The sequence below is a fragment of the Durio zibethinus genome, chromosome 15, assembly GCF_047325235.1.
Source record: "Durio zibethinus cultivar Kanyao isolate XHJ-2024 chromosome 15, ASM4732523v1, whole genome shotgun sequence".
Classification (NCBI taxonomy): domain Eukaryota; kingdom Viridiplantae; phylum Streptophyta; class Magnoliopsida; order Malvales; family Malvaceae; genus Durio; species Durio zibethinus.
The window spans coordinates 5,839,550-5,867,473 of record NC_143176.1 but is presented as its reverse complement, the minus strand read 5'-3'; the positions used below and the strand labels follow the sequence as shown (position 1 = coordinate 5,867,473).

Sequence of the window (27,924 nt, the reverse complement as noted above, 5' to 3'; positions counted from 1 at the left end):
ATTCTTGTGCCTCAAAATAATATGTGATTTGTCTAATGTCTAGAGGGAGGAAGAAATTCTATTCAACTGAAATTCAGAATTGATGAATTTTCAAGTGACTTCCTTACAGAAACACAAAGATAATTAAAATGTGCGCATTGCTGTTTTAAAAGATCCTTGTTTTCAAGTCTGCTAGTGGAAAGGACAACAAACTATAAACTTTTAGCTGATAACAACAAGACATAAATAAACAGGAATGCAGTCTTTGTACCCTCATAGAAATTTGCATTCTAATATGATCGCAATATTTGTCTGCAAGTCTATGAAGTTGGGTGAAAGGTTTGTGAAATGCTGCAGCAAATTGACAACTGCTTCATTCACTTGCATCTCCTGAAACTCACATTCTTCATCTCCTGAAATTCACATATAGACTTATATCACTACCAATTGGCCATGTTGTTTGTTGAGCTCTAGTAGACTCTTCCTCTATATCTTCATCAATTGTTCGGATTGCCTGCAAAACAAATTAAAGCATGGCATGTGAAGAACAAGAAGCATGTATAATTCAGTAAATTGAAACAATAACGCAACAAGGACCATTGAATGAACCCACTAAGAAAGTTTGCCACCCCATAGAACTGGGAATTAATATTGCCAGCCAATTACATTTTCAATTTCATTAGAAATTAAAACAAACACATGGATGACAAATTTCATTTGAAATCCATAACAAGGTCCATTGAACAGACGAGATTAATATTGCATAATCAACAAAGCTGAAAGAGGAAATAAAAACATGAAAAATATACAACAAATGAACCTCTCTGTTCATAAGTTTACCCAAGTTCAGCTATACAAAAGGCAGGGCAGCTTTTGATACTTTCATATTAAGAGTTAGGGTGCGTAGCGTACCTCTGTTTTGGCATGCCCAGATTGCTCTGAATCAACACTAAAGCTTGTGGTTATATTGGGACAACCTCTTACAGATAAAGATTGCAAAGATGGGAATACGAAATGATAACCCGCAGGGCTGAAGCTCACAAGGTTTGATACAGTTTGAAGATGTAAGGTGCCCAATTGAGGTAGCTGTATCACTATCTCTTTTTCCTCGCTACCATTTGCCTCATCTCTTGATTGTTCAAATACTTGTTCTAAGTTGGAGACGTTGTCAACATGTAGAATTTTTAGTTTTGAAAGGCCATGAGCAAGACTCACCGGAAAGAGACATTTCAAGTTTTCACATGAATAAATGCGTACATCAGTCAGACTAGGGAGGCATATAGGTTGGAGATGATGACCTTGTGATGAAGTTTGACCATCCTTTTCAATAATTTGCTCCAATTTCTCACACCCATTTATCGATAAAAAGCTCAATTGTGGCAAATTCCGAGCGATGGTAGGTGATAAGATATATCTTAACCTTCCGCATCTACAGACATTCAATTCAGTGAGGTTTTGAAAGTTGACAACTTCGATGGGATCTTTCCATGCCACCCGCAATTCAGGTAGATCTATCAATCCTAGTTCCCTCAAACTTGAAAGATTATATCCACTATCAAATAACTCTTCAAAATTACTGATGGTTAAATATTCCATGTTTGGTAATTTTTGTCTCAATTCAGGAACTATCATATTGCACAATTGCTTCCTTTCTCTCATATCTTCCAAGTATAACACCTGTAATCATATCATAACTATTAATTCAAAAAATGTAAAAATAACTAAAACTTATTTTTTCTTTATTTTTAAATTTTATTTAAAATTTTGATTTTAACAATCTTTTCATTAAATTAAACATATTGCTTTAAAGGTCCATTTAAATCATGATTAAATGAAACGACCAATATAAGGAAATCTAATGTCAATTAAGTTTAAAATATAAATTTCTTAAATTTTTTATTCTAATCAATTAAAATTTAAAAAAATCCTTAATTTAGAACCATATCTCTTATAATTATTATAGTACAATTAACTAATCATAATTTAGTATTGTGCAAGGCCCATCAAAAAATTGTTTAGAAGCCACATTTTAAATGGTGGCTACATAATTCTTAATTGTGATTGGTTAACTATAATTTAGTAACAAAGATAATTATAAATGAAATACTCTCAATTCATTAATTGAAGTCAAAGACAAATAATTTAATTAAAATATAAAACAACAGTTTTGAAAAGATTAGTTCTATATCATGAATAAAAATGAATACATATGAAACGTTTAAAAACACAAAGTACTAGTACATACTACATATGGCTTTTCAATATATCTAAGAAATAAAGTTTGTTCTAAGAATTATGATTAAAGAAATATATTTTCTTATATGCGTTAAAATATTTACAAAAATATTATTACTTTTAATTAATTATTTTATTTGGTTTAAGTTTTAACTCAAAACTAAATTATTAATTCAGTTTGGTTTGAAAAGTTTTTGGCGTTAAACTAAACTGAGCCAAATCACCTAGTTCAGCTTGGTTTTTTTGTTTCGACCAAATAAAGCTCACACTACTCTCAATAGTGCTAAATGGTGATATTAAGGGTTTTTTAGTTTATGGTATTAATTATTTGTGTTTTTATGGGAAGAAATAACAAATTTCTGTGCTACCATGCTATTATTTCTAGACTCCCTGATATGCATGTCAGGGATAGGGAATCCTTAGAAAACCAAAGTAATATTGTTCTGTAGCCCCTGTTATGCCAGCAATAGGGAATTCTTAGAAAACCGGAATCCAATAGGGAATACTTAGAAAATCTCGCAGATATTTTTAGATATTTCATTTGAGTGACTTGAAAAATAATGCAGCAAGATAAATGGGTTAATCAGACAAAAAATCATTATTAAGATATGAAATGCATTTTTTCAATGCATTTCATTAGTACAAATGCAATTTAATAATTTTTTATTAAATTATTTTTTATTGATTTAAATAATAAAACATTGATTTAGTGGTAAAATTTTTTTTTCAGAAATTTGATGTTTTAAATTTAAATCTTATTAGTTATGAATTTAATTTAATTTTATGTTAAATTTCTCTTATATATAATTTATTTACTTTTTAAGTGAAACATTTAAATATAATTATAATTTTTTTATTAATATTTTCATAAAAAATTATATACTTGCAAAAATCAAAACTAATTATTTTATATTAAAAAAAGTAGATAAATAATGCTAAATAGTACGAACATTATGTTTTTATGAGAAGAAATAACCAATTTGTGATATTAATTATTTAAGGCTTTTTTTATGAGAAGAAATGACTATTTAGCATTTTATGCAATAATTAATTGAACTTAAAATGAAATCTCCTAGCTACATATTTCCTATAAACTCAATCTCCTAAAACATTAAAATAACTAAATGAGATAGATATAAACAACTCAATAAACTAATTATAGTAAATTCCTAAAAATTGAAAACAAAAAGTAATAGCATATTTAGAATGGACAATTCCTACTTCAAATATAAAGAAAAAGACAACTAGCAAAGAAAATGTCGATGAAAATTAAAGTAAATTACACCATACATCCATGATTTTTGTGCAATATTTCATTTTCATTCATGAGTTTTTTTAAAATATTTTAAATTCATCAATTTCAACAATCAATCAATAAAATTTAACTAAATTTGTTATCTCAAAATATTGTCTGTGTGTATGTATAACCATGTAAACATGCACGTGATAAAAATGTGAGGTTTTTTTTTCACTTTTTAAGTTGAAATTCTTGTCATATGCACATCCATGTGACATTAAAAAAGATTTGTTCTGTTAATTTTTTAATAATGATTGTTGTAATAGATGAATTTAAAATATTTTAAAAAGTGTAAATGAAAAAATTGAGTTTCTTAAGATTGTGGATGAAAGTAAAATAATATTGCACAAAATTTATCGATGCCTGATGTATTTTAATAGTGACAGCTATCTTAAAAGTCCACAATTGGGATTTTAATTATCACTATTTAAGTAGGGAGAAGTAGATTCACATTAATTTTACCCAAAGTAATATAAAGTCTATCTTTTAAATATTGTAGCACTTGAAAACTTTTTAGTCACCAACTTATCAGGAAAATAAATTTAGTCAACGACATTAACACTATGTAGTCAAATTATTTTACTTTCTAAGTGTTTGTTTCCAAAGATAAAAAATTATAAAAAAGGTTTTATTTAAGAAAAAAAGAATTTTCTCTCCCAATTTAAATGGATTAAGTTCCCATTTTTTTTCTTTCAGCTCTCTTATCTATTCTTCCATTCTTTATATTCCTCCTACAAAGTATAGTTGAAAGTGTAAAACCACAAATAAATAGGATTACCTGTATTTTAGCCGAAATGATAAAAGGAGTCAATTGTGGACAATCATCCACATACAACTCTCGTAAAGATGGCAGCGTGAGTACAATGTCTTTCCCATCCCTTCCTTTTAATTCAGGCAATGTTCCCAATCTAACCTCATTCAACTGCGGAAGACCTTCAGCCATTGAGATTGGAAAAGTATATTCCAATCGAGAGCAATCCCAAATCCTAAGTGTTGACAATTTCTCCAAAATTTGACCATGGGACAATGAGGAAAGAGATGTCAAGTTATTGCAGCCCCTTACATTTACTTCCCTTAGACTTTGGAGATTTATGTTTGCCACTTCCGTTTTGGGAATTATTTCTTCCAATTCCAAGCAGTCGGTTATGTATAGTGTTTCCAGTTGTCCAAGACTTTTAGCAACAGACGTTGGGAAGAGATATCTCAATTTATTGCAGTTGTATATCATTACAGCCTTCAAACTTTGTAAGCTTACATGATGACTGGGTCCTTGTTGTATGCGCCTCAATTCAGCAATCTGAAATAGCACTTTTATCTCATCATAAATTCCATAAACAGTGATTAAAATTTGACAAACTAGATCATCTCCAAATCATGTGTATGTATGTCCATGTGACTGTGCATGTGGTAAGATGGTGTTCTTTGACTTTTTAAGTTAAAATTCATGTCATAGCACATCCATTAAATTTTTAACAATGATTGGAATAATAGATGAATTTAAAATATTTTAAAAGGTTGTGTTCTATTAAATTTTTAACAATGATCGGAATAATAGATGAACTTAAAACATTTAAAAAAGTCGTACACGAAAAAAACTGAGTTTTATAATATTGTAGATGAAAGTAAAATAATATTGCACAAAACTTATAGAGGAAAGTAAAATAAAAAAGGCTATTTTAAAATTCCCCAACTGATATTTAAATGATCACTGTTTAAGTAGTGAAGAAGTAGGTTTACGTTAGTTTTATACAAAGCGTTACAAAGTCCATCTTTTAAATATTGTAGCTCTTAGACTTGAACTTTTCGATCACCAATTTATCAAGAAAAAAATATTATGTTGACAACATTAACACTATGTTTAATGGTTGGAAGAAAAATAAAGTGAGGGAAAAAGGGTGAGGAAAGCAAAAACAAATGATAGAAAAGAAGATTAATTTTCTTTTTTTATTGTTTGTTACCAAAGATAAACAAAAAGAAAAAAGAAAAAGGATTAGAAGAAAAATTATTTAAAAAAAGGTTTTATTAAGTATAAAAGAATGTTTTTCTCCCAATTCAAAAGGATTAAATTTTGATCGATTTTTTTTTCTTTCCACTCTATATTTAAAAGTGTTGTCAATTTCTCCAAACTTTGACCATGCGACAATGAGGAAAGAGATGTCAACTTACTGCAGCCACTTGTACTTCGCTTAGACTTTGGAGATTGATGTTTGACACTTCCGTTTTGAGAATTATTTCTTCCAATTCCAAGCATGAGGATATGTCCAGTGTTTCCAGTTGTCCAAGACTTTCAGCAACAGACGTTGGGAAGAGATATCTCAATTTATTGCAGTTGTGTATATTTACAGCCTTCAAACTTTGTAAGCTTACATGATGACTGGGTCCTTCTTGTATGCTCCTCAATTCAGCAATCTGAAATAGCACTTGCATCTCATAACAAGATGTAACGTCCAACCTTTCAAGACTTTGTAGAATTGGAATTGCATTGGTTAGCACCTGCTGCTTTGTAGTATCAATGAGACATTTCATATGCTCGCAACTCTCAAGACCCAGAGAAGTCAGCTTGCTGAATACCACTTGGCCCGACTCCAAGCTTGGAACAAAATTTTGGCAACCCACCACATTTTTCAGATTAAGAGATCCTGTATCCCCAAATAACTGCTTGCATGCCTCTATTACAGACCCCTCAATTTTTAAAGATCCCGAGAATGGGCAGATCTCAAAGTCCATCTTCCTTCGATAAAAATTAGAAAAGCCAAAGCCAACACATAAATAAAACCTTTGTAATTTACAGAACACAAAGTCTCTTGGAACATGTTCAGAAGAAACCTCTAAAGATAATACTTTCAAGTTTGACAAGGAATTCAACTCTGATAGACTGGAAAAGCTTTCTTCTTGAACTGTGTTCTCAGTGGCCCATTTTAATAATTGACAACCATGCAAGTATAGTTCTTCTAATTTGGACAATCTTCGTATTAAATGAGGAGGGATTCTCTGTAATTGACCACAAAAAGATAAATCCAGCAATTTAAGATTATCCAAATCACCTATTTCTTCTGGCAATTCTTCGATGTGAGAGCGACTGAATGAAAGAACCTCAAGTTTCTTCAACTTCCCAAGCAATGGGATGTCCAAGAGTTTGCAACCTTCCAAATGTAGAGTTTTAAGGTTCGGTTGAAACTGAAATGCATATGGAGATATTAAACTAAAATATTGCAAAACGCAAACTTTCATTGCTTTCATTCCTTCAAAGAATTCACTTGAAGTTATCATGCTACCCCTTCCACCAAGTAAAAGAAATTGGAGATTTGGGCATACCAATCCTTTAGGAAGTTCAACCATCCGACTAGTGCTGAAGGAGATTGCTACATAAGGCTCAAAACTTTCTTTCTCTGGCCTCATTTCCACAACCTCAGATTTTATCACAAAGGAAATCTCCTTTTTGTATGATGCTATCCACAAAGCAACATCACGAACCAGGTCATGCATTTTAACATGCCTTTCTCCACAATTTAGCAACAAACAAGATTCCTTAAGGATATCAATCGCTGCAAGCACTTCGCTCCTCACTTCTTCAATTGGTTCCACACCTTTATACAGCTCTAGTCCCCATGCATATCTTACCAAGTCTTCTACATAAATCTCGTAATCTTCAGGAAATAAGGAACACAACAAGAAACACATCTTGGTCTCCGTATCCTTCAGATAATCAAAACTTACCTCAAGACATAGGTAAGCATTATGTTGAACAATGTCTTCGATGTCACCCAATCTACGGTTTTCGAGTCTCCGATATACTGCTTTCCACCTATTATGATTTTTTTCTTTCAGAGCACTTGCCAATGTAACTATAGCTATTGGCAAACCTTTACATTTTTTGATAATTTTAGTTGCCACGTTTTTAATAGCATCATCAGAAGAGTCGTTTAGACCTGCTTTGGTGGCAAATAAAATCTCAGCTTCATGGTCATCGAAAAAACCAAGTTGTATTCTCCTTTGACATTGCATGGTAACACATACTTGTAGACGGCGTGTTGTTAAAAGAATTTTGCAGCCTTTGTGATCCTCATCAATTGGAATTCCCATCATCTCCTTTAAGTTAATTTCTGCCCAAACATCATCAAGGATAATTAGAATCTTTTTCTCCTTCTGCAGTTTCAACCATAATTCTTGTACTGATCTTCTTCCTCCTTCATTCTTCATATCGAAACCTAAGTATTTTGCAATTTCATCTTGAATTGTTTCAAAGTTTGGCTTTTGAGATACAGTAGTAATCACAACTTTGTCAAACAGATTTAATTTTTGGGCATGAGTTCCAACTTCACGCACGAGGGTTGTCTTGCCCACCCCTCCCATCCCCCACAATCCAATCATGCTGACATTGTCATCCTGTAGGGCCTCAACGATCTGGTTGAAAGCAATATTTGAAGATTTAGAAACCATAAAATCCTTAGATGAATGGAATTCTATGGTTGGAATTGTAATAGCAGAACAGTAGCCCACTCGTCCAGGTTGACCAAATTTGTTAATCTTCTCTAGAAGCTCACAAATAACAAGAGTGTTCTTTATTGCTTTCTTACTTAATCTATACCGCCAACTCCAATTAGGACACCAATTGAAACATCTCTTGTTTTGCTGCAATTCCTTTTCTAGAGTTTCCATATCTGATAGGATTTTGTCCGCCTTTGATAGCAAATCTCTGACATCATCTTCAATTCCTTGATGTCGCCTTTCAGCATCCTCAATCTCATGTTGCAGCCGAGCCTGTGCCATTATTAGTTCTTTTTTTCTTTCTTTGAGCTTTTCAACATTGTCACGAAAACGGCGAGTGTAATTAAGTTGATCTCCTACTGGCTTCGCCACCCAATTCACGAGCAATGTTCCCACGCAGTTAGAAAAAGCAGACTCACAAAACCCACAAGCCATTCTTGACAAGCTCAGGTTGAAAAAACTTCTGCCAAGCATAAAAATATTGGCTATGAGATAAATCATGGTGATGATACTATAAAGAAAATTAAAGAATAATGAAGGTGAACTCTCTAAACATACCAAGCAAGGTGAGATAGTCCAAAGTGTAACCACCAACTGCTTTTTCTTCACTTTTCTACCAAGTAACACTTTTTAAGTACGCAACAAGGTAAGGTGAAGACAATTCAAAGTATGAGAACCAAATGCCTTTCTTCAGCACTCTACCAAGCTGAAAAAATGAGTTAAAAAACAATATATTTAGATAATTTATAAGAAAATATTACTCAGAAATATGAAATAAAAAAATTAGTGTTGATATGATAAAAAACCAAAAAAATATATCATACTACAACAATTATGCAACAATTTTAAAAATGATTAATTATAGGTTTGGTCAACCAATTTTAGTTGATTTTTTATTTTGGACACTGAACTATGAAAAGTAACGATTTAGTCAACGACATTACAAATGGTTGTTTCTTTGATCATCCAACCATTTAGGGTTAAATGTTGGCTGCCGTTACTGCAAGAATATATCATCTACAATTATATTACCTACAATAATTGTAGTATATAATTAACCAATCACAATACATAATTGTATATTGTGTGAGGCACATCAAAATTTTCTCAAAATTTTATATAAAGTACACACTCACATAAGTGATAAAATCTACTTACATAATTTTTTATTGGAAGCATATCACCTATACTTATTATAGAACAATTAACCAATTAAAATTTAATATTTTTTTAGGATTCATAAAAAATCATGTAAAACCCATACTTATCAATGGTGAAACTTTCATTTTTTTTTTCTTTTTATAATTGGTTGATTGTAAGATTGCAATAAAAAAAGTTAGATGATATAATTTTTTTTTTATTGTGAGTGGATAATTATGATATTAAAGTAAAAAGAATTGTAGGATGACTCTCACATCTAAACTGATATTCCCTCATGGCCTATCGCCTAAGCTCAGTTGCCACGTGGTTATGCCGTGAAATTATTTAAAAAAAAAGGTCCTCATCCGAAGAAAATCAATTTGTTTCATTTTCCAACTTCTCTGGACTACCTAGCTTCATTTAACACCACGGTCATCGTTTTGCAAACTCCGATGTCGGACTATCCGCTGCTACCATCGTACGCCGCTCGCCAGTACCGTTTTTCTTCTCAAAACTCGCCCAAGTCTTCTCCTTGATCCTCCCTTTCCATATATCAGATCATATTTTCCTAAAAACTCTAGAAAGTCCTAAATTTAAAACCAAACCCAGTACTTTAAAAACTAGATACGCCACCCTCAACCACTTATCACAACCACCGGCACCGTTTCCTCGTTCCTCTCCTCCGGCTCTACCCCGTCACTACTAGAGAAGCTCCAAAAACCCAAGATCAAAAGACCCTAGACCCCAAAACGGCTACCTGCATCCTCCTTTCTACTCCACTAAAACGATTTTTTTTGTTTTTTTTTAATATTGACAAAAGAAAAAAAAGTTAAGAGTATTCCAAACTTACCACTTCCAGATAGAAGTAAGAGATCCGAAGCTTTCAAGAGAAAATTTGCTTGAGAAATAAATCCAATCCTTTTCAGATCTGATCTGCTTCACTGAAAAAATTGCAAATTAGATCAAAAGAAATGCAAGAAACAAACTTTATTTATACAAAGAGAAAGCAATGGAGAAGTTGCATTTACGTTACTTCGTGCCCTCCGAATCTGCGAAGATTTATTTATGACGGATCATTGAAAACAAAGAAAAGAAATTTGAAGATTGGATTATTTTTCTCTTTCTTTCTTTTTTTTTTTTTGTATTTTTGAGATGAAAATGACAAACAAAGTGGAAATTAAAGAGAAAGAAATTATTGAAGAGTAGCTCTCTTTTTTTTTTTTTCTCTTTTTGAGTTGAAGGAAAAGCCAACAGAGTAGAATTCAACCTTAGAACTCTTGGCTAAAAAAAAAGGAAATCAGGCTGGTACCGAAATGATCAATAAGCTTGGAAATTGAGAAGAGAATGTTCACTTATCTACTTGGAAAATTCAAATAAAAGAGATTAACAGAACACTCAACTTTCGATAGCAGAAATGGGTTTTTGCCCTTTTTTTTTTTTTTGAAGGTTTTATGGGCAAAGGATTTGTTTCAAGATTAGTATGTAAAATGTAGAGAAAGGAAGACTTATTTTCGTGCAAGTCTTCTTCTTTATCTTTTAATATTGTTATTTCATTATTAAATTTCGTAGTGTCCGACAAAAGCTATATGACCGAAAAAGCCATTACCCATCACTTCTTTTCTTGTCGGGATCTTCTTGTTTTATTCTTCCTTTCTTATCTTTCTTTTTTTTTTGGGTAGGAATTCTTCCTTTCTTATCTAAGCAATGGAAGATAGCCCAAATATCAGTCCTTTTATTGGGGGAAATTTCCGAAGAGTAACACAAATATTTATTAATTCGTTCCATATTAAAAATAATTAGTTAAAAAATTATAATATATTAATAAATAAAATTAAAAAATATTTTTATAATCGCAATATTCAATGATCTTTATTTAAAATTATAATATATGTATATTTCGTTAATATATATGTATAATTATTTTATAAAATATGTACATCCGAAAAATAAAATAAAATAATTACATTTTTGGATATTAATATTATAAAAATAAATTAATTTTTTATTAATTTGAATATAAATATTTTTTTTCAATTAATTATTTTTTATTATAATATAAATAATAATTTTTTTAATTAAAACACATTTCACAATTGTCCGTATTTACGGAACTATTGTTTAATCCTCTTTTATCTTTAATAAACGGAATTCACAACTAAATCGAAAGAATTTCCTATTAATAAACCAGATCATTCTTAATTCGTGATAGGAAACTATTAAAATGGGAAAAGAGCTAGGCTTGAAAATATCTGTCGGTGTTCACTAATTAATAATTAATTATCATGATTCATCACATAAAAAACAAAATTAAATTAACACCAAAAAAGGAAATTAAATTACTAATATAATTTGGGTGAAGAATTAAGACATATTAAAACGATATATGATACAAACAGCTTAAAAATACAATGAAGGCATAATCATATTTTTTATACACTTGAAAATTATATATTAATTTATTATGAAACAAACACACAATAATAATACCATAAAAATGGGGAAGCTTTTATCTAAGACAAGCTTGGCTATTCATTAAACCTTTTATGAAGGCTTCGTTGGCAAATTTCATTATTTTGTCCACATTGTATGATTAAATTTCTTGACACTTGATTAATATTTTTTATACGTAAAAAAAATACTTTGCCCATCATCTTTGCCTCAATTAAATAGATTGTAAAAAAAAGGAAATAAAGTATGATATCCAACAATGGTAAGACAAAGATGGAGTTTTTGTATGTAACAGTCAACAAATTAATTGAAACAATAATAACCTAAAGATATCCATGATAGATTTCTAATCTGTTGAGTATTTTTTACATTAATTACATGTTTATTTGTCGCAAATAACTATACCATGGCAATGTAGTTACTCATGAATATCAAATTTTTATAATTAATTATAATATTTGAATTAAAATTTCATTATAAACATTTACGTATTATTAATCTTATATATTATTTTTCTTTTTAATATACTATGTGTTTTTTTTTTATCTATATCCATTATTGCAGAAAAAAAAAAACAAATAATAAAAGGTAAGTAATGAACTTAACAAGTATTCAATTCTTACAAAGAACTATAGGGGTAAACCATATTACTTAATTACTTGAGAACAAAACATTGACAGCTTATATATTTGCTAAATCTAGTAAATTTATAGTGAGGTGGTGACCGTTGGATTAAAAGTAATCCAAAGGCCATAGTATAATTCAATTTTAATGGCCAGTTTTAAAATTGACTATTCCATTTTCATGTGTTTCTCATTATACATGTACATCAAATTTATGATGTAAATGATAGATAAGTGTTTGTAAGATTTTTTAGTTTGATTCAAATAAAAGTTGAATTTAATTCGATTATTATTTATTCAAGTTTGAGTAGTTTAACAAATTTGAATATTTTAATATCTTAATTGAATAATTAATTAGCCTAATATAGTTTTTATTTTTTAGTATTTTTTATTATTTTAATTAAAACTTATTATTTTATTTTTATATATCAATTTTAGTTTAAATTTGAATACATAATCGAGTTCAAAATTTAATATGAAAATCAAACTCTTTTTTTGTTAAATAAGCTTAATCGAAAAAATTCAAATATCTCAATTTTTATTTCAAATCAAATTCAAATTTAAAAATTAAAATTTGATCAAATTCAAAGAAAATTTTGAATCAAATTAAAGATCAAATTTCTGTTATTAAGTTGAAGAAAAAAAAGAATAAAAATCAACATTAAAATTCTGGGAAAAAAAAAAGGAAATCAAGCTCACACTGAAATGATAAAAACAAGCTTGAAATTGAAAAGAGAATGTTCGCTTTATCTTGTTGGAAAATTCGAATAAAAGAAATGAATAGAACACTCAGATAACAGAAATAGCTTTTTGCTTTTTTTTTTCTTACGTTTAATGGCCAAATATTTGGTTTTAGGATTACCAGTTGATGCCCCTTCCTTCGTCGAAAAATTTTACTCATATTAATATTAATATAATTATATTTTATTAATTAAAAAATTAAATATATAAAAAATAATGATTTATAAATTATATAATATAAATGCATTGACTTAAAATAATATCAATTATTATTATTATTATTAAAATTTTATCTAAATTTTTTATCATTTGAATTGAATTTTAAAAAATATTCACATAAAAATTTTTAAAAAAATCAATCATTTATGATTTTTAAAAATTTCATTATTTGAATAATTATCATTTACTTTCAAAATTATCATTTATTCTCTCTTTTTTTTTTTTTTCTTTCTTCTCTAGAATAGTGATGAATTGTAGATAAAAAATATCAAATATTTTCAAATCCTTATGATATTTTTCATATTTTGACAAACATTTTTGAAGACTTTTTTTTAATTCTTGACATTAGTTAGGAAATGGATTTATTAATTCTAGATATTTCAACCTAAATATTTCGACAAACGTTAATTTAGGAATCAAACAGATGAAATTTTTTAAAATGTTTAGTTATTTAATTAACATTTAAAAATAATTTAAATTAAATCAAATTAAATGTTAATTGTTCATTTAAATAATATTTTTTTATATGTTTTAATAGTTATTATAAATTACATAATAAATATGATCGCATAATAATTTTTTTCATAAAACTATTTCCTTTTTTAATTTCTAACGTACGAAAAAATAAATAACTAAAAAGCACAAAACTAATAACAAAGTCAAATTCAGCATTACTTATATAATTCTATACCTTAATTATCTCTCAAACCTCAAATCATTATTTATGATAAGTGTTAATTGTTTAAAAATTAAAGCTTAAAAATCAAAACGAAAACTTTGAATTTAATAAGGATAACTTTAATATAATGGTGTTGATGATATTGGTTCTATATTTGCTATTTGAAATAACATATAAAATAAATATATATAAATAAAAGTTAAAAAAAATATTTTTAATAAATTCAAAATATTTCTAAAATATAATAAAAGTAAACTATTTATTTTTTATAATTAGAGAGTTAGTTGTTATGGGCTAACCCTTTCATAAAAAATTGAATCATCTTTTGCTATCATCATATTTATTTTTTAAAATTTTAATTAAAATTTAATATAATTATTTTATTATAAAATTCATCTATCACTTTTTAAGGATGATATTTTTTTTATATGTAGTTTATAGAATATATAAAATGTAGAGAAAAGAAGACTTCTTGTCGTCTAAGTCTTCTTCTTCTTCTTTTAATATTGTTATTTCCTAATGAATTCCATAGTGGCCGACAAAAGCGATCTGACATATAAAAGCGATGACCCATGACTTCTGTTTTTCTTGGTCTTCTTTTTTTATTCTCCTTTCTCATCCAAGTAATGGAAGACAGCCCAAATATTTGTTCTTTACGGGGAAATTGCCGAAAAGTAACAAAAATTTTTTTTTTAATTGATAGGATCATAATAAGATTGGATTTAATTTTTTTAAATATTATTTAATATTATAAAATTTTAAAATTTAATTCGAATTTAATTAAAATTTTTATTCTATTTAAATTGAATAAAATAAAATATTATTGATTTAATTTAATTTAATTAATTTTTAATTTTTATATATTATTTTTATATAAAATTTTAATACATTTAAATAAATTTTTATATAAAATTATTATTTTTATTTTATAAAAATTTATATTGCAGGATTAATGTTTTTTAAGTATAATACTTTAACTATCATCTTTACTTCAATTAGTTTCAATAATAAAGTGTGAAAGAAAGAAACTGAATATGATATTTAACAAACAATCAAAACAACCAATAGACAAAAATAAAGCTATTGTGGGCCAGTAAATTAATTGAAATAATATTAATTTAAAGATATTCATGAGAGATTTAATTATTTATTGATTGTTTTCTACATCTTTGTTTCAATTAGTTTCAATAATAAAGTGTGAAAGAAAGAAACCGAGTATGATATTTAACAAGCACTCAAAACAAATAATGGACAAGAATAAAGCTATCGTGGGTCAACAAATTAACTGGAATAATACTAATTTAAAAACATTCATGAGAGATTTAATTATCTATTGATTATTTTTTACATTAATAACAAGTCTATTTGTGGCATATGACTATAGTTTCCCATGGATATCAAAATTTTTATAATTATTTATAGTATTTGAATTAAAATTTCATTGTAAACATTTATGTATTATTAATCTTATATTATTCTTTTTTTAATATACTATTTGTTTTTTTTTCTCTATATCCATCATTGTGAAAGAAAAAAAAAAGCAAATAATAAAAGATAAGTAATGAATTTAACAAGTATTTAATTCTTACAAATAGTTATAAGGATAAAGAGCTTTATTTAATTATTTGAAGAATAAAGTATTGACAAGTTATAGATTTGCTAAATTTAATAAGATTTATAATGAAACGATGATAGTTGGATTAAGAGTAATTCAAATACTAATAGAATAATCAAATTTTAACAATCAACTTTAAAATTTATGACTTTATTTTCATGTGTTTCTTGTTATGCATACACATTGAAACTAATATTGTAAATGATAGATTTATGTTCGTAAGATTTTTTAATTTAATTTAAATAAAATTTGAATTTAGTTTAATTATTATTAATTTAAATTTAAATAAATCAACAAATTTAAACATTTTAACGTTCAATTCAAATAATTTGAAAATGAAAATCAAATTTAATTTTTTTAAATAAATCTAATTAATTAAATTCAAATATTTTAAAATTTTATTTTGAATCAAATTTAAATTTAAAATTTAATCGATTTTGAATTAAATTTTTAATTGAACTCAAGATTGAATTTTTTTTTTTTGAGTTGAAGGAAATACAGAATAAAAATCAACCGAACTCTTGGCCAAAAAAAAATCGAGCTCGCAGTGAAATGATCGAAAAGCTCGGAAATTGAAAAGAGAACGTCCACTTATCAGCCTGGAAAATTCGAACAAGAAAGATTAACAGAACACTCAACGTTTGATAGCAGAAATGGGTTTTTGTTTTTGTTTTTATTTTTTATTTTTTTTAAGTTTTATGGACTAAGGATTTGTTTTAAGACTAGTATGTAAAATGTACAAGACTTATTTTCGTCCAATTCTTCTTCTTTTTCTTTTAATATTGTTATTTCCTTACTAAATTCCATGGCGGCCGACAAAAGCGATGACACACCACTAGGGCCGGCAACCCAACCGGCTTCTGACGAGTTTTTGGCCTGATCCGAACTCATAGAGTTGAATTGTTTTTTAAAAATTAAATTTCAAATCAAATTAATCAAATTATGTAATGTTAAGAAAAGATTGAGATGGGATCAAATTTAAATTTTAAATAAGTTTTAAAAAATTTAATATTATATAAAAATAATTTTTTTTAAAAATTATATATATAATTTTATATTTAAATATTTATATTTTAAAAAATAATATTTTATTAATTTTAAATTAAATCAAATCGAATATAATTTATACATTATCAAATCGATTCAAATTTAAATATAAAAAATATTTAAAAAATTTTAAGTTGAATAAAAATTAAATTTAATAAATATAAAATCGAATCGAATTTGACACAAAACAAAAATCTATTTCGACCCCTAACCATCCTTTTCCATCACTTCGTTTCTTCTCGTTGTCTACCCTTTTTATTCTGTCTCTTTTATCTCACGGAGGACAGCTCAAATCTGTCCTTTATGGAGAGGGGATGGAATTTTCTAAAAGTAACCAAAATATTTATTTGATTCCATATTAAAAATAATTAGTGAAAATTTATAGTATATTAATAAAATAAAAATAAAAATTACTGTTATGATTGAAATGTTTAATGATCTTAATTCAAAATTATAATATATGTACATTTAGTTGATATATATGTATAATTATTTTATAAAATATGTACATCCAAAGAATAAAAAAATAAGTAAAATTTTGGATATTAAGATTATAAAAATTAATTTAAATAAATATTTCTTACCAATTAATTATTTTTATAAAATATATTTTCTTTATTCATTTTTTTGGGATATTACAAATTTATGTTTTATTTTTTTAACATCTAAAAGTTTTATTTTTTATATTTTAAAATTATATTTAAATTTTTTTTACATTTTAACATTAAAAATTATAAAATTTTAATTTTAAAAATAATTGATTAATTTTTTTATAAAACTTAATTTTAATGACTTTTTTATTATTAAATTATTTTTTATAAGTAAAATGATTTTTCACATTAAATAAATATAAACATCCTACTTTATCTGATATCATTTGAAATATTTTCTAATCTCGTTATGGACTTAGCCTATTTGATTTTGGATTTGTCATTTATTTTGGTTTTGGGCTTAGTTTGAATTTTCAACCCAGACCACGTCCATTCACTCTTATGTAATTGTTTTTTTTATTTATTTTGCTTTTGTTATTATTTTTCCGAAGGGTGGTAGAAAGAGAGGGATAAGAAAGGAAGTAAAAAGAGAGGGATAAGTGAAATGATAAGCTACTGTGTAGAAATTTGGATTTGGATTAAAATTGCTGGGGTTAAATTTTAAATTAAAAGAGATAATGCAGGAAAATCCCAGGGAATGGAATCCCATTTTTAATCTTGAATTCTGTAGTGACTCAGGGCTTATTTAATCATCAGAGTCAAGCACATTAAGGGAGGCAAGAAGTACACAGAAAGGGATCGGCCAAAAAATTTTACCATTCGTAGGGAAACAATCACCACCCCAGTTATCCAGTACAAGCCTTCAACAATCCCAATCCCAACAGAAACCCACAGTCATCCAGTAACCTTAAACAATCAGATTCAGCCTACAGTACACCCAACTCCAGACTCAGCAGTAATCATCACACCAACAATTCAGCCTAGACTTTACCGAACCTATACAAATCCTAACACCCAATTTTTCATCAATCAATTTTCATCCAGAAACCATGACCAACCATTAGCGACCATTGGAAACCAAAACCGCTGACCACAACAACCTCGAGTCACCACTGCCATCTTCGAATCATTGTCCTCTGTCACCCAACCACTACCTACGTCCATAAACTTAGACCACCCGAAGCCCATATACCCTCAACTGGCAAACACAAATCCAACACAGAAACATCTCACACTTTCCAGAATACACAATTCATTCACAAGGCGGACATAGTCAGACAACCAGGTGACCACAATACATAGAAGAAAAATCAACTACAACACAAGATCAAAGAACAAAAATTTGCAGAGATAGCCTTGCTGGCAGTGATTGTTTTGCTTTGAGCTTTTTTGTTATTCTGGTGTTTGATTTGGGCTGAATTTTGGAATTGTAGTAACGCGTGGTTAGAAGGTAGAAAGCAAAAGAAAGGTAGCGGTGGGCCACCGTCGACGGCGGCAGTGTAAGCGGCTCACAGATGCAATTAAGTTTTGGGAGATCTGGAACGGTGGAATTGTGCAGCTAGGGAAGGTGATTAACATTGCCAAAAATCACTTTGATCGGACGGTGAAAAGAGGTGAAAATGGTGGTGGAAGGCCGCAACTTCGACTTTAGATCTGGGCAATTAGGAAACGGTCTTCGAAAATCTGATCTCAGATCCAAGACGAGGAAACCAATGCGAACTTTCTGGTGAAATTTAGATGCCAACCGGCGACGATGGAGGGCCGCCAGTGGTACGCAGTGGTCAAAGGCGGTCGGGATTTGGAAAAGCATGAAGTCGGCTGGTGCTTTTTAAGTTTTTTTGGTTTTTGGGAAAACTTTGTGGAGAAAGGTTGGAGTCTATGAAACGAAGAGAGAGAGAAGCGAAGTGAAAAAGAAGTGAAAAACAAATAAAAAGAGGTGTTTATACAATACCTAAAACGGCACCGTTGTGGGTTAAAGGAACCGGGTTCCTCTTGACCCGATTCAAGGCTTCGTGTGCTGACCCATGGGCAACCTGCTCCAGCCTCAAGTTGATTTTAGGTCGTTTTGAGCCGAAAAAGCCAGCTTCCAAGCCAATTTCGTCTCTAAGGCCGAGTTGAGTCAGGTTGATTAAGCCGAGCCACAATTGATCAAATTTTGACCAGCCCTATCATTACTATTCTTTTAGATTGCGCTTGGTTTAGGTTAATTTATAAATTTTCTTTTGAAATCTTATTAGTGTATATTTCATTTTAATTTTTAGTTCAAGATAATTTGATTACAGGAGAAAGTGATAATATAATAGTAGATAATTAATAATTTAATAATTAATTATTAAAAATTTAAATATATTAAATATAATTTAGTAGTAAATTAGTGATAACTTAATTATAAATAATTTATAATTTAGTAGTAAATAATTGATAACTTTTTAGTAAATTAGTAACAATATATATGTAAAATACCTTAATGGTAAATTAATTATTGATAATTTAATAGTAAATTAGTTTCAATTTAATAGTAATTAATTATAATAATAAATCATAAATAATTTAGTAATAAATTAATGATAAATTAATAGTAAATAATTAATAATTTAGTAGTTAATCATTAAAAACTTAAAAGTAAATCAATATAACTTTGCAGTAAATTATTGATAACATAATAGTTGATTAATGATAACTTAATAATAAATTATGCATAATTTAATATAAAATCGGTAATGACTTGGTAATGAATTACAAATAATTTAGTAATAAATCAGTGATAATTTTGTATATTAAAAATTAAGTACTAAACTAATGATAACATAATAAACATATAAAAATATAATAGTAAATCATTGATGATTTAGTAGTAAATTAACAACTTCACATTAAATCATTAATAATGTAATTGGAAATTATTAAGAACTTAGTTGTAAATTAATAATAATTTAATAGTAAATTAGTTAATCATTAATAACTTTATAGTGAATCGTTGATAATTTAGTAGTAAATTAGTTATAACTTTATAATCAATCATCAATAGCTTAATGGTAAATCACCAACAATTTAATAAAAATTATTCATAACTTAATGTTAAATCATTAATGATAACTAATAGATAACTTAATTATCAATCACTGATAACTTTTTTTATAGTTGAAGTTGCTAAGGATTGAACTTAGGTTACTAATAGATATGAGTCAAAACTTTAATTTGGAGAGTTAGGATAAACCACAATGAACCTATTTAATGAAAAATTTGTGAAAAAGATCCTAAACTTGAATAAAACAATAATGTTATTAAATAAAAAGAAAATTATCTCATATATATTTAGTGGACTTTTGAAATTTAATGTTTTATAATTGTAAATATATAACAACATATTAGTAAATTAATGATAAGTTAATAAAAAACAAGTGATAACTTATTAGTCAATTATTGATAACTTAATAATAAATCAATGATAACTTAATAGTAAATCAATTTTAGTTTAGTAGTAATTTATTGATAAATTTAGTAGTAGATCATAAATAATTTTGTAGTAAATCAATGATAATTTAGTAGTTAATCATTGAAAACTTAAAAATAAATCAATATAACTTAATAGTAGTTAATCATTAATAACTTAGTAGTAAATTATGGATAATTTAATTTAGATTAGTGATAATTTAATAATAAATTATAGTTAATTTAATAATAAATCTGTGATGATTTTATAATAAATAATAAAAAACTAAGTAGTAAATCAATGATAACATAATAGTAAATGCATAATAACATATAATTGATAATTTAGACATAAATTATTGATAAATTAGTAGTAAATCACTAATAACTTAATTATAAATCAATAATAATTTTGTAGCAAATTAGTTAATTAGTGATAATTTTGTAGTAAATTATTGATAAATTAATAACAAATAAGCTATAATTTTGTAACAAATCATCGATAACTTAGAAGTAAATTATTTATAATTCATAACTTAGTAGTAAATATTCATAAATTAGTAATAAATCAATACTAATTTATTAGTAAATCATTGATAATTTAGCAATATATCATTGATAGTTTAATAAAAAATCATTGATAACATAATAGTAAAGTAATGATAATTTAATTCTTAATCATTAATAAATTTTTTTATACTTAAAGTTGTCAGGAATTGAACTTTGGTTATTAGCGAAAACGAAATTAGAAATTTCGATTTAAGATATTAGGATAAACCTATCACAAACCTATTCAATAAAACATTTAGCAAAAAATTCTAAATCTGAATGAAACAATAATGTTATTATATAAAAAGAAATTATCTTATCTAAGAATTGAACCTGTGCTTTCTATGAGAATCTATTGTTAAATAGATTCTAACACAAATTTATTAATAATTATTAAAAGTATATCATAAGTTACTAGAATATTAATTACTAGAATTATATCAAGAGGTTATCACAATTTTATCAATTGTTTCCAATATTATATCATAAGTTATCAAACTAATATAAAAAGTTATCAAAATTATATCGAAGGTTACAAAAATTTTATCAAAAGTTATCGAAATCAAAATTATATAAAATATTATCAAATTTTATTTATATTATACCAAAATCAAAATTAAATTATTAGTATTTATCCTTATTATAATAATATCAAAAAATTATTTATTAAAATAAATTTTTAAAAATAAAAATTACACATGCATTAAGCACATGCCAAAAACTAGTATTAAGGAAAAGCACAAATAAAGGTTTTAACGTCGGCTGCAATTTTCCATTATACCACTATTTGCGGACCTAATACACCACTATTTTTGTGAAGGACGATTCACACTTTCATTGTGCCGAGTAACGGTAGCAGAGAACAATGTTACTACTAAATAGCGACTGCTGTACGACGTTGCGGATACTAATTAAATCCATGAAAATTCTCACTCACTCAAATTTAGTGAAGAGGAAATATTTCAGAATCATTACTGGTTGTATCTGCAAATTTGAGTTTGAACTTTAATTGTCAATTGCTTAATAATAATTCTGATGGAACTCATGGAATTTGCGTAGATGATTTTTCATATTATGTAGTAAATTGTTTTATGATATCATAAAAAAGAGATAATTTCTTTTGGATTTAAAACGAAAGAGGAAACAGAATATGATTTGAAAAATGATACTTCTTTCACTGGATTGGCAATTAAACTCTTTAAAGAAGCTGTTAAGCATCTACCATTTTATTTGCCTTACAGATTCTTTCTTTCCAATTGAAAATATGATGAGCTGGTGTGGTTCATTTGAAGGTGGTATTTCATCTTCTTCCTCTTTATACAGTCTATTATAATCTGATTCTTTTAATTTGAACCATAACCATTCCAATGAAACTACTAACACTAAAAATATTACTTATGAAAATAATAACCATTCCAAGACCTTCCTGAAGATCTTGCTAATGGCCTTAGAAACAATGAGATAGCAGCTTTCTGCAAGTGCCTACAGCCATGTTATTTCTGCCAAAATATTGCAAGGGCTTTGCCATTGCTGGACGTACTTTGTAAAAGTGGGAGGCTATGGCCTAGGAAACAAATGCTTACATCTGAGAACTGTGTTGAAATGGATTTGGATGTTGTGAAATATTCGCAACAGGAACCATGTCAACAATTTCTCTCATAATATACGCAAGCCATTGCAAATCAGGAAACAATTCAATGCTTTGTACATAAGAATGAATATCGGACATTACTGTTGGCATCTGCAATTGAACGATGGGTTGAAACCAGAGTTAAGCTCTTAGAAAAGGCAAGAAACCCAAAAATTAAGTCTTCATAATATATTTTCCTAAGCTCTGAAGTTTGAAAATTAACAACTTGGTCTAGAGGAAGGGAAACGGAAAAGTGAAATTGGAATTTGCATACATTTTAATCGACGGAAGTAAGTAACATAGGGATTGGTATAGTTACATTCCAGAAAAAGCGAAAATCAATGTCCAATGTACGATTTGTTTGCATTCCTGCCATATGGCACCATTGAAGCTTCAGCAACAGGAAACTCAGGACATTGATGATCTCAATCTGTTTGTAAATGGTGTCACAGCTTATTTTGTATATCTAAGAATTGATCAGTCTAATTTTGCTACTTAGGTTATACTACCTATCTCCCATATTCGATCATTTGTAACTGAGGGAGTGGGTTTCCTTGGTTAGGTTTATTTGATAATCCATTTGTAGGCCTATTGCAAGGTTCTTATGTTGTTTTCAATGGGCGCTTTAACTAAAAATCATTAAAATTTTCACCATTCATCAACTTTTAAATAAATTTCATTTAGGATTTTTTGTTTTTAATTTTTTTACATATTATTCATCTAGTCTTTGAATTTTATGATCAATCTATTGATTTTCATTTTATTTATATATATGGTAAAATCATTTACATAAAAGTTAAAAATATTAATTTCTACATATTTAAAAAAAATTAATTATCATTTTAATATCTTTTTGACAAAGAATCTAAAAGATTTTTTTCAATGAAATTTATAATTTTGATTGATAAAAAGATTATCATGAGTCTCATTCAGTCATTTGATAATTTTTTTTTATCAAGAATCTTAAGATGATTAAATTCATAGTAATAGGGATAATTTTGAAATATATATAAAAATATATATTTTATTATTATTTTAATTTTATATTTATGTATATGTATTGTAGTAATAAAGCTATTATTTAATACTTTAATTTAAAAAATTGATATTTTAAATTCAATTGGAGTTTCTATATAGTACTATTTGTGAACTCATTCATTTTTTTTTATATCAATGTATCACCTTTATTAGATTCAGCAATTTATGTATTCGTGTCGTATGTTATAATATATAGATCTGTAAATTTATAGTTAGATTTAACTTAAGGGATTGTTATCAATCTTTTTTGGTCTAGGAGCCATTGGCTACCTAACTAAATTTATCCCATTTTAAAAAGAAGTCCTAAGCTTAACTTAAATATCTTTAAAAAGTATATTCATGTCTATGAAACCAGAAATAGGTCCGAGAGTACGGTTACATATGAGAAAGATTATAACACCTTCATAACGCCTATCTAAGGATGATACCAATTTAATTTCATATTATCCAAGTCTTAAAATATTTTTATAGTTTACCAAATAATTTAATTATTAGAAATTAGACTTAAAATTACTTCAATTGTTTGGTAGTAATTTAAAATAATTTTCTTACCTTAGGTGTATTCATGGAGACTCATGTCCCACTCTAAAGAGGTTCCATCGTTAGATTCATAAACATATTTTCTAAGAAATTATTTTTTGAAAGCAATCAATAAAATCCTCCAATCATTTCGTAAAATTTTATATCAATGCATATCCCCCAATCGATTTGTGGGATTTTTTGAAAATTATTTTTTGAAAAAAATTAATTTTTATTTAAAAATCATAAGATTTTTCAATATAATAGCAAAATTTTATTTTAAAAATCAAATTACCTTTTAATATATTGGTAAGGCTTTTTATTTAAACATTTATTTTTTTATAAATTTGAAAAGATATATTTTCTTACTTTTTATAAAAAATATTATAAAAAATAAATACATAAATAGTCAAATAAATAAAATAACTAATTAAATAAATAAATAAATAATTATGATAAAATACAAGGATAACTAGAACTAAAAAAAGAGACAAGTAAAATGTAAATACCAAAGATTGGGTTACAATTGATTACAAAGTACAAGGGCTTTTGTAATTGTACTTGCCAACTTCAATTTGCTAGTTGTTTGAAACCAGTTACGATTTGGGCTTCTTATTAAATTGGATCCTTAAACTAAATTAGTCCTTTTTTTACTTTTCTTGTTTCTTTACCCCCTTGTTTTCTTTTTTGGTCTTCTACAAAGTAGCCTATGGCTTCGCTAGCATTCCTTGCCTATGGTGATTACCTTTTTTTTTTTTTTGTCTAAACAAAAATCAAATAGAAACCTAATATATATATATATATATATATATATCCAAAACCTTAAAAAATTTTACTTTCAAAACTTTTTGTTTAATGCCTCCTTTTTATGTTTCTTCTCAACTCATTTTCCTAACACAGAACTCCTAAGAGAAAATCCTAATTATTTAAATCCAAAACACTAGAAAAGACTACAAAAAAAACTCTTGATTTTTCTTTTTTTTTTTTCTCCCTCTTGATTTTTTTGATTGATTTTTGATTGTTTCTAATTGATCATAATAAGGTCTTTTTATAGGCCTCTAGTCTTAATTACAATAGAAAAATAAGTTTTCTGGGCTTGAATCTCCTAATCACCTTCAACCTCGAATTTTTAATTCAAATCCACCTCTCAAACCAATTTCCTTTTACAGTCTTTTTTTAATTATAACAATTTTAATTCAACAGCCCAAGTAGAATTAAACCTTTTTTAAGTTTCAACAAAACAATTCTTTTCCCCTTTTTTTAAATAATAATAATAACTCTAAACTAAATACAATACCAAAAATAAATAAGAAATTCAAAGCCTAATCTTAAAATATAAATTGACTCTGGACTAAATGAATAAATATTAAAATCTTGAAAAATAAATCAAAAAGAAAAAATCTTTTTAGGGAAATCATTCGGCTTGGATAACATAAATTCATTTACTAGCTTGACTTTCAGCATCCCCAGTAGAGTCGCCAAATTGTCATAACATATAGATATGTAGATTTATAGTTGACCTGACTTAAAGAATAGCCACCAATCTTTTTTAGTCTATGTGCGATTGATCACGTAATTAAATCTGTTTCATTTTAATGAGAAATTATAAGCTTAACTTAAGAATCTTTAAAAGGTATATTCATGTCTACAAAACCAGAAATAGGTCCAAGAGCATGGTTAAGTGTGAGAAAAGTTATAGTACCCTCATAATGCCCATCTAAAGATGATACCAGTTTAACTTCATGTTATTCAAACCTTAAAATATTTTTGTAATTTATCAAATAATTTAAGTATTGAAAATTGGTCTTAAAATTACTCCAATAATTTAGTAGTAATTTAAGATAATTTTTTCAACTCAAGAGTATTAATGAAAACTTGTGTCTCACACTAAAGAGGTTTCATCATCGAATTCATTAACGTATTTCTAAGAAATTATTTTTTAAAAGCAAACAATAAAATCTTCAAATTGTTTGGTAAGATTTTATATCAATGCATATCCTCCAATCGTTTGGTGAAATTTTTTGGAAATTATTTATTCTTTAAAAATTAATTGTTATTTAAAAATCATAAAGTTTTCTAATATGTTAGTAAAACTTTATCTTAAAAATCAAATTGCCTTCCTGTATATTGGTAAGGGATTTTATTTAAACATTTATTTTTTTTCAAAATTTGAAAAGATATAATTTTTCTACATTTTATAAAAATATTTACAAATAAATAAATACATAAATAGTCAAATAAATAAATAGACAATATGATAAAATACAAAGATAACTAAGACTCAAGAAAAAGATAAGTAAAAAGTAAATACTAAAGATTGGGCTATAATTGATTCCAAAGCACGTGGGCTTTTGTAATTGTGCTTGCTTACTTCAATTTGCTAGTTGTTGGAACTAGTTATGATTTTGGCTTTCTATTGATTGGATCTTCAAATTGGGTCAGTGCCCTTTTACTTTTCCTGCTTCTTCACCCCTTTGTCTTTTTTCTTGTTTCTCTACAAAATAGCTTATGACTTAACTAGCTCCCCTTGCCTATGGTTATTGACTTTCTTTCTGATTTAAACAAAAATCAAACAGAAACCTAAAATATATATACCCAAAACCTTCAAAAATTTTATTGCCAAAACTTTTTGTTTAATGCCTCTCTTTTGTGTTTTTTCTCAACTACTTTCCCAACTAGAACTCCTAAGAGAAAACCTAATTATCTAAACCCAAAACACCAAAAAGGACTATAAAAAAACTTTTAATTTTTTTTTGTTACTCTTTCTTTTTTGAATTTTTTTTTATTGATTCTTGATTGTTTCTAATTGATCCTTATGGGGTCTTTTTATAGGCCTTTAATTCCAATTACAATGAGAAAAGGAATTCTCTTGGTTTGAATCTCCTAATCACCTTCAACTTTGGATTTTTAATTCAAGTTCACCTTTCAAACCAATTCCCTTTTACAATTCCTTTTCAATTATAACACTTTCAATTCAACAATCAAAGTAGAATTAAACCATCTTCAAGTTTTAGTAAAACAATTTTTTCCCTTTTTTTTAAAGTACTAATAATAACTTTAAAGTAAATACAATACCAAAAATAAATTAAAAAAATTCAAAGCCTGATCTTTAAATATAAATTGACCTCGGACTAAATGAGACATTTACATCATGTAAAATATTTAAAAGCTATGTATTTGTATCGTGTTTTACATTAAATTGTGAATTATAATTCATATTAACACAAAAATTTAAAATATATATTTTTGGCTTTGTTAAATCCATATATAATTATTGTTAAAATTTTAAATTGTATCATTTTCATATTCATTTTTCGTATTATATTTGTATCATATTATTATATTATATTTTAAATTATTAAATCTAATCCTAATGTAATTTTTTTTTACCTTTTTTTTAATTGGATAAATTTTACAAAAAAAATCAATAAAAAAAATGACAAATAAAAATATTTTGCCTTCGATAGCACGCATGTATCATCTAATAAAAGTATTAAAATATTAATTTATATATATAAATTAATTATCATTTTAAAATTTCTGACAAAGAATCTAAAAGATATTTTCAATGAAATTTACGATATGGACTAATAAAAAATTGTCATAAGTCCCTTTCAATCGTTTGTCAAATTTTCTTTTACAAGGAATCCTAAGATGATTAAATTCAAAGTAGTACGGTAATATATGGACAAGACAAGTGCTTAAGGAAAAGGACTAATCAAGCCAATCGTATGTGGTCAAGTTGGGTTAAAAA

General features: G+C 26.9%; 1 protein-coding gene and 1 pseudogene across 1 annotated transcript; one reads left to right on the top strand and one right to left on the bottom strand.

Moving 5' to 3' along the window:
• LOC149514585 (uncharacterized) overlaps positions 1 to 27,924 on the top strand; it is an 80,270-nt pseudogene that overhangs the window by 44,684 nt on the left and 7,662 nt on the right.
• On the bottom strand, positions 41 to 10,646 carry LOC149514586 (disease resistance protein At4g27190-like). The gene is made up of 7 exons (XM_089744482.1): positions 10,168 to 10,646; positions 9,990 to 10,080; positions 8,558 to 8,705; positions 5,678 to 8,462; positions 4,290 to 4,808; positions 892 to 1,656; positions 41 to 493 (listed from the first exon to the last, which is right to left on the bottom strand). The coding sequence occupies exons 4-7, from the start codon at positions 8,432 to 8,434 to the stop codon at positions 386 to 388; spliced, it is 4,149 nt and encodes a 1,382-aa protein (XP_089600608.1). The 5' UTR covers positions 8,435 to 8,462; positions 8,558 to 8,705; positions 9,990 to 10,080; positions 10,168 to 10,646; the 3' UTR covers positions 41 to 385.

What these genes read in the sequence shown, in the direction of transcription:
- LOC149514586 (XM_089744482.1), bottom strand. Translation starts at nt 8,434, where the DNA reads ATGGCTTGTGGGTTTTGTGAGTCTGCTTTTTCTAACTGCGTGGGAACA. An exon ending in GCGAAGTACAAGTGGCTGCA is followed by an intron (nt 4,809 to 5,677) that starts GTAAGTTGACAT and finishes GTGCTATTTCAG; the next exon opens with ATTGCTGAATTGAGGCGCAT. An exon ending in CTGGGCATGCCAAAACAGAG is followed by an intron (nt 494 to 891) that starts GTACGCTACGCA and finishes TTTGTTTTGCAG; the next exon opens with GCAATCCGAACAATTGATGA.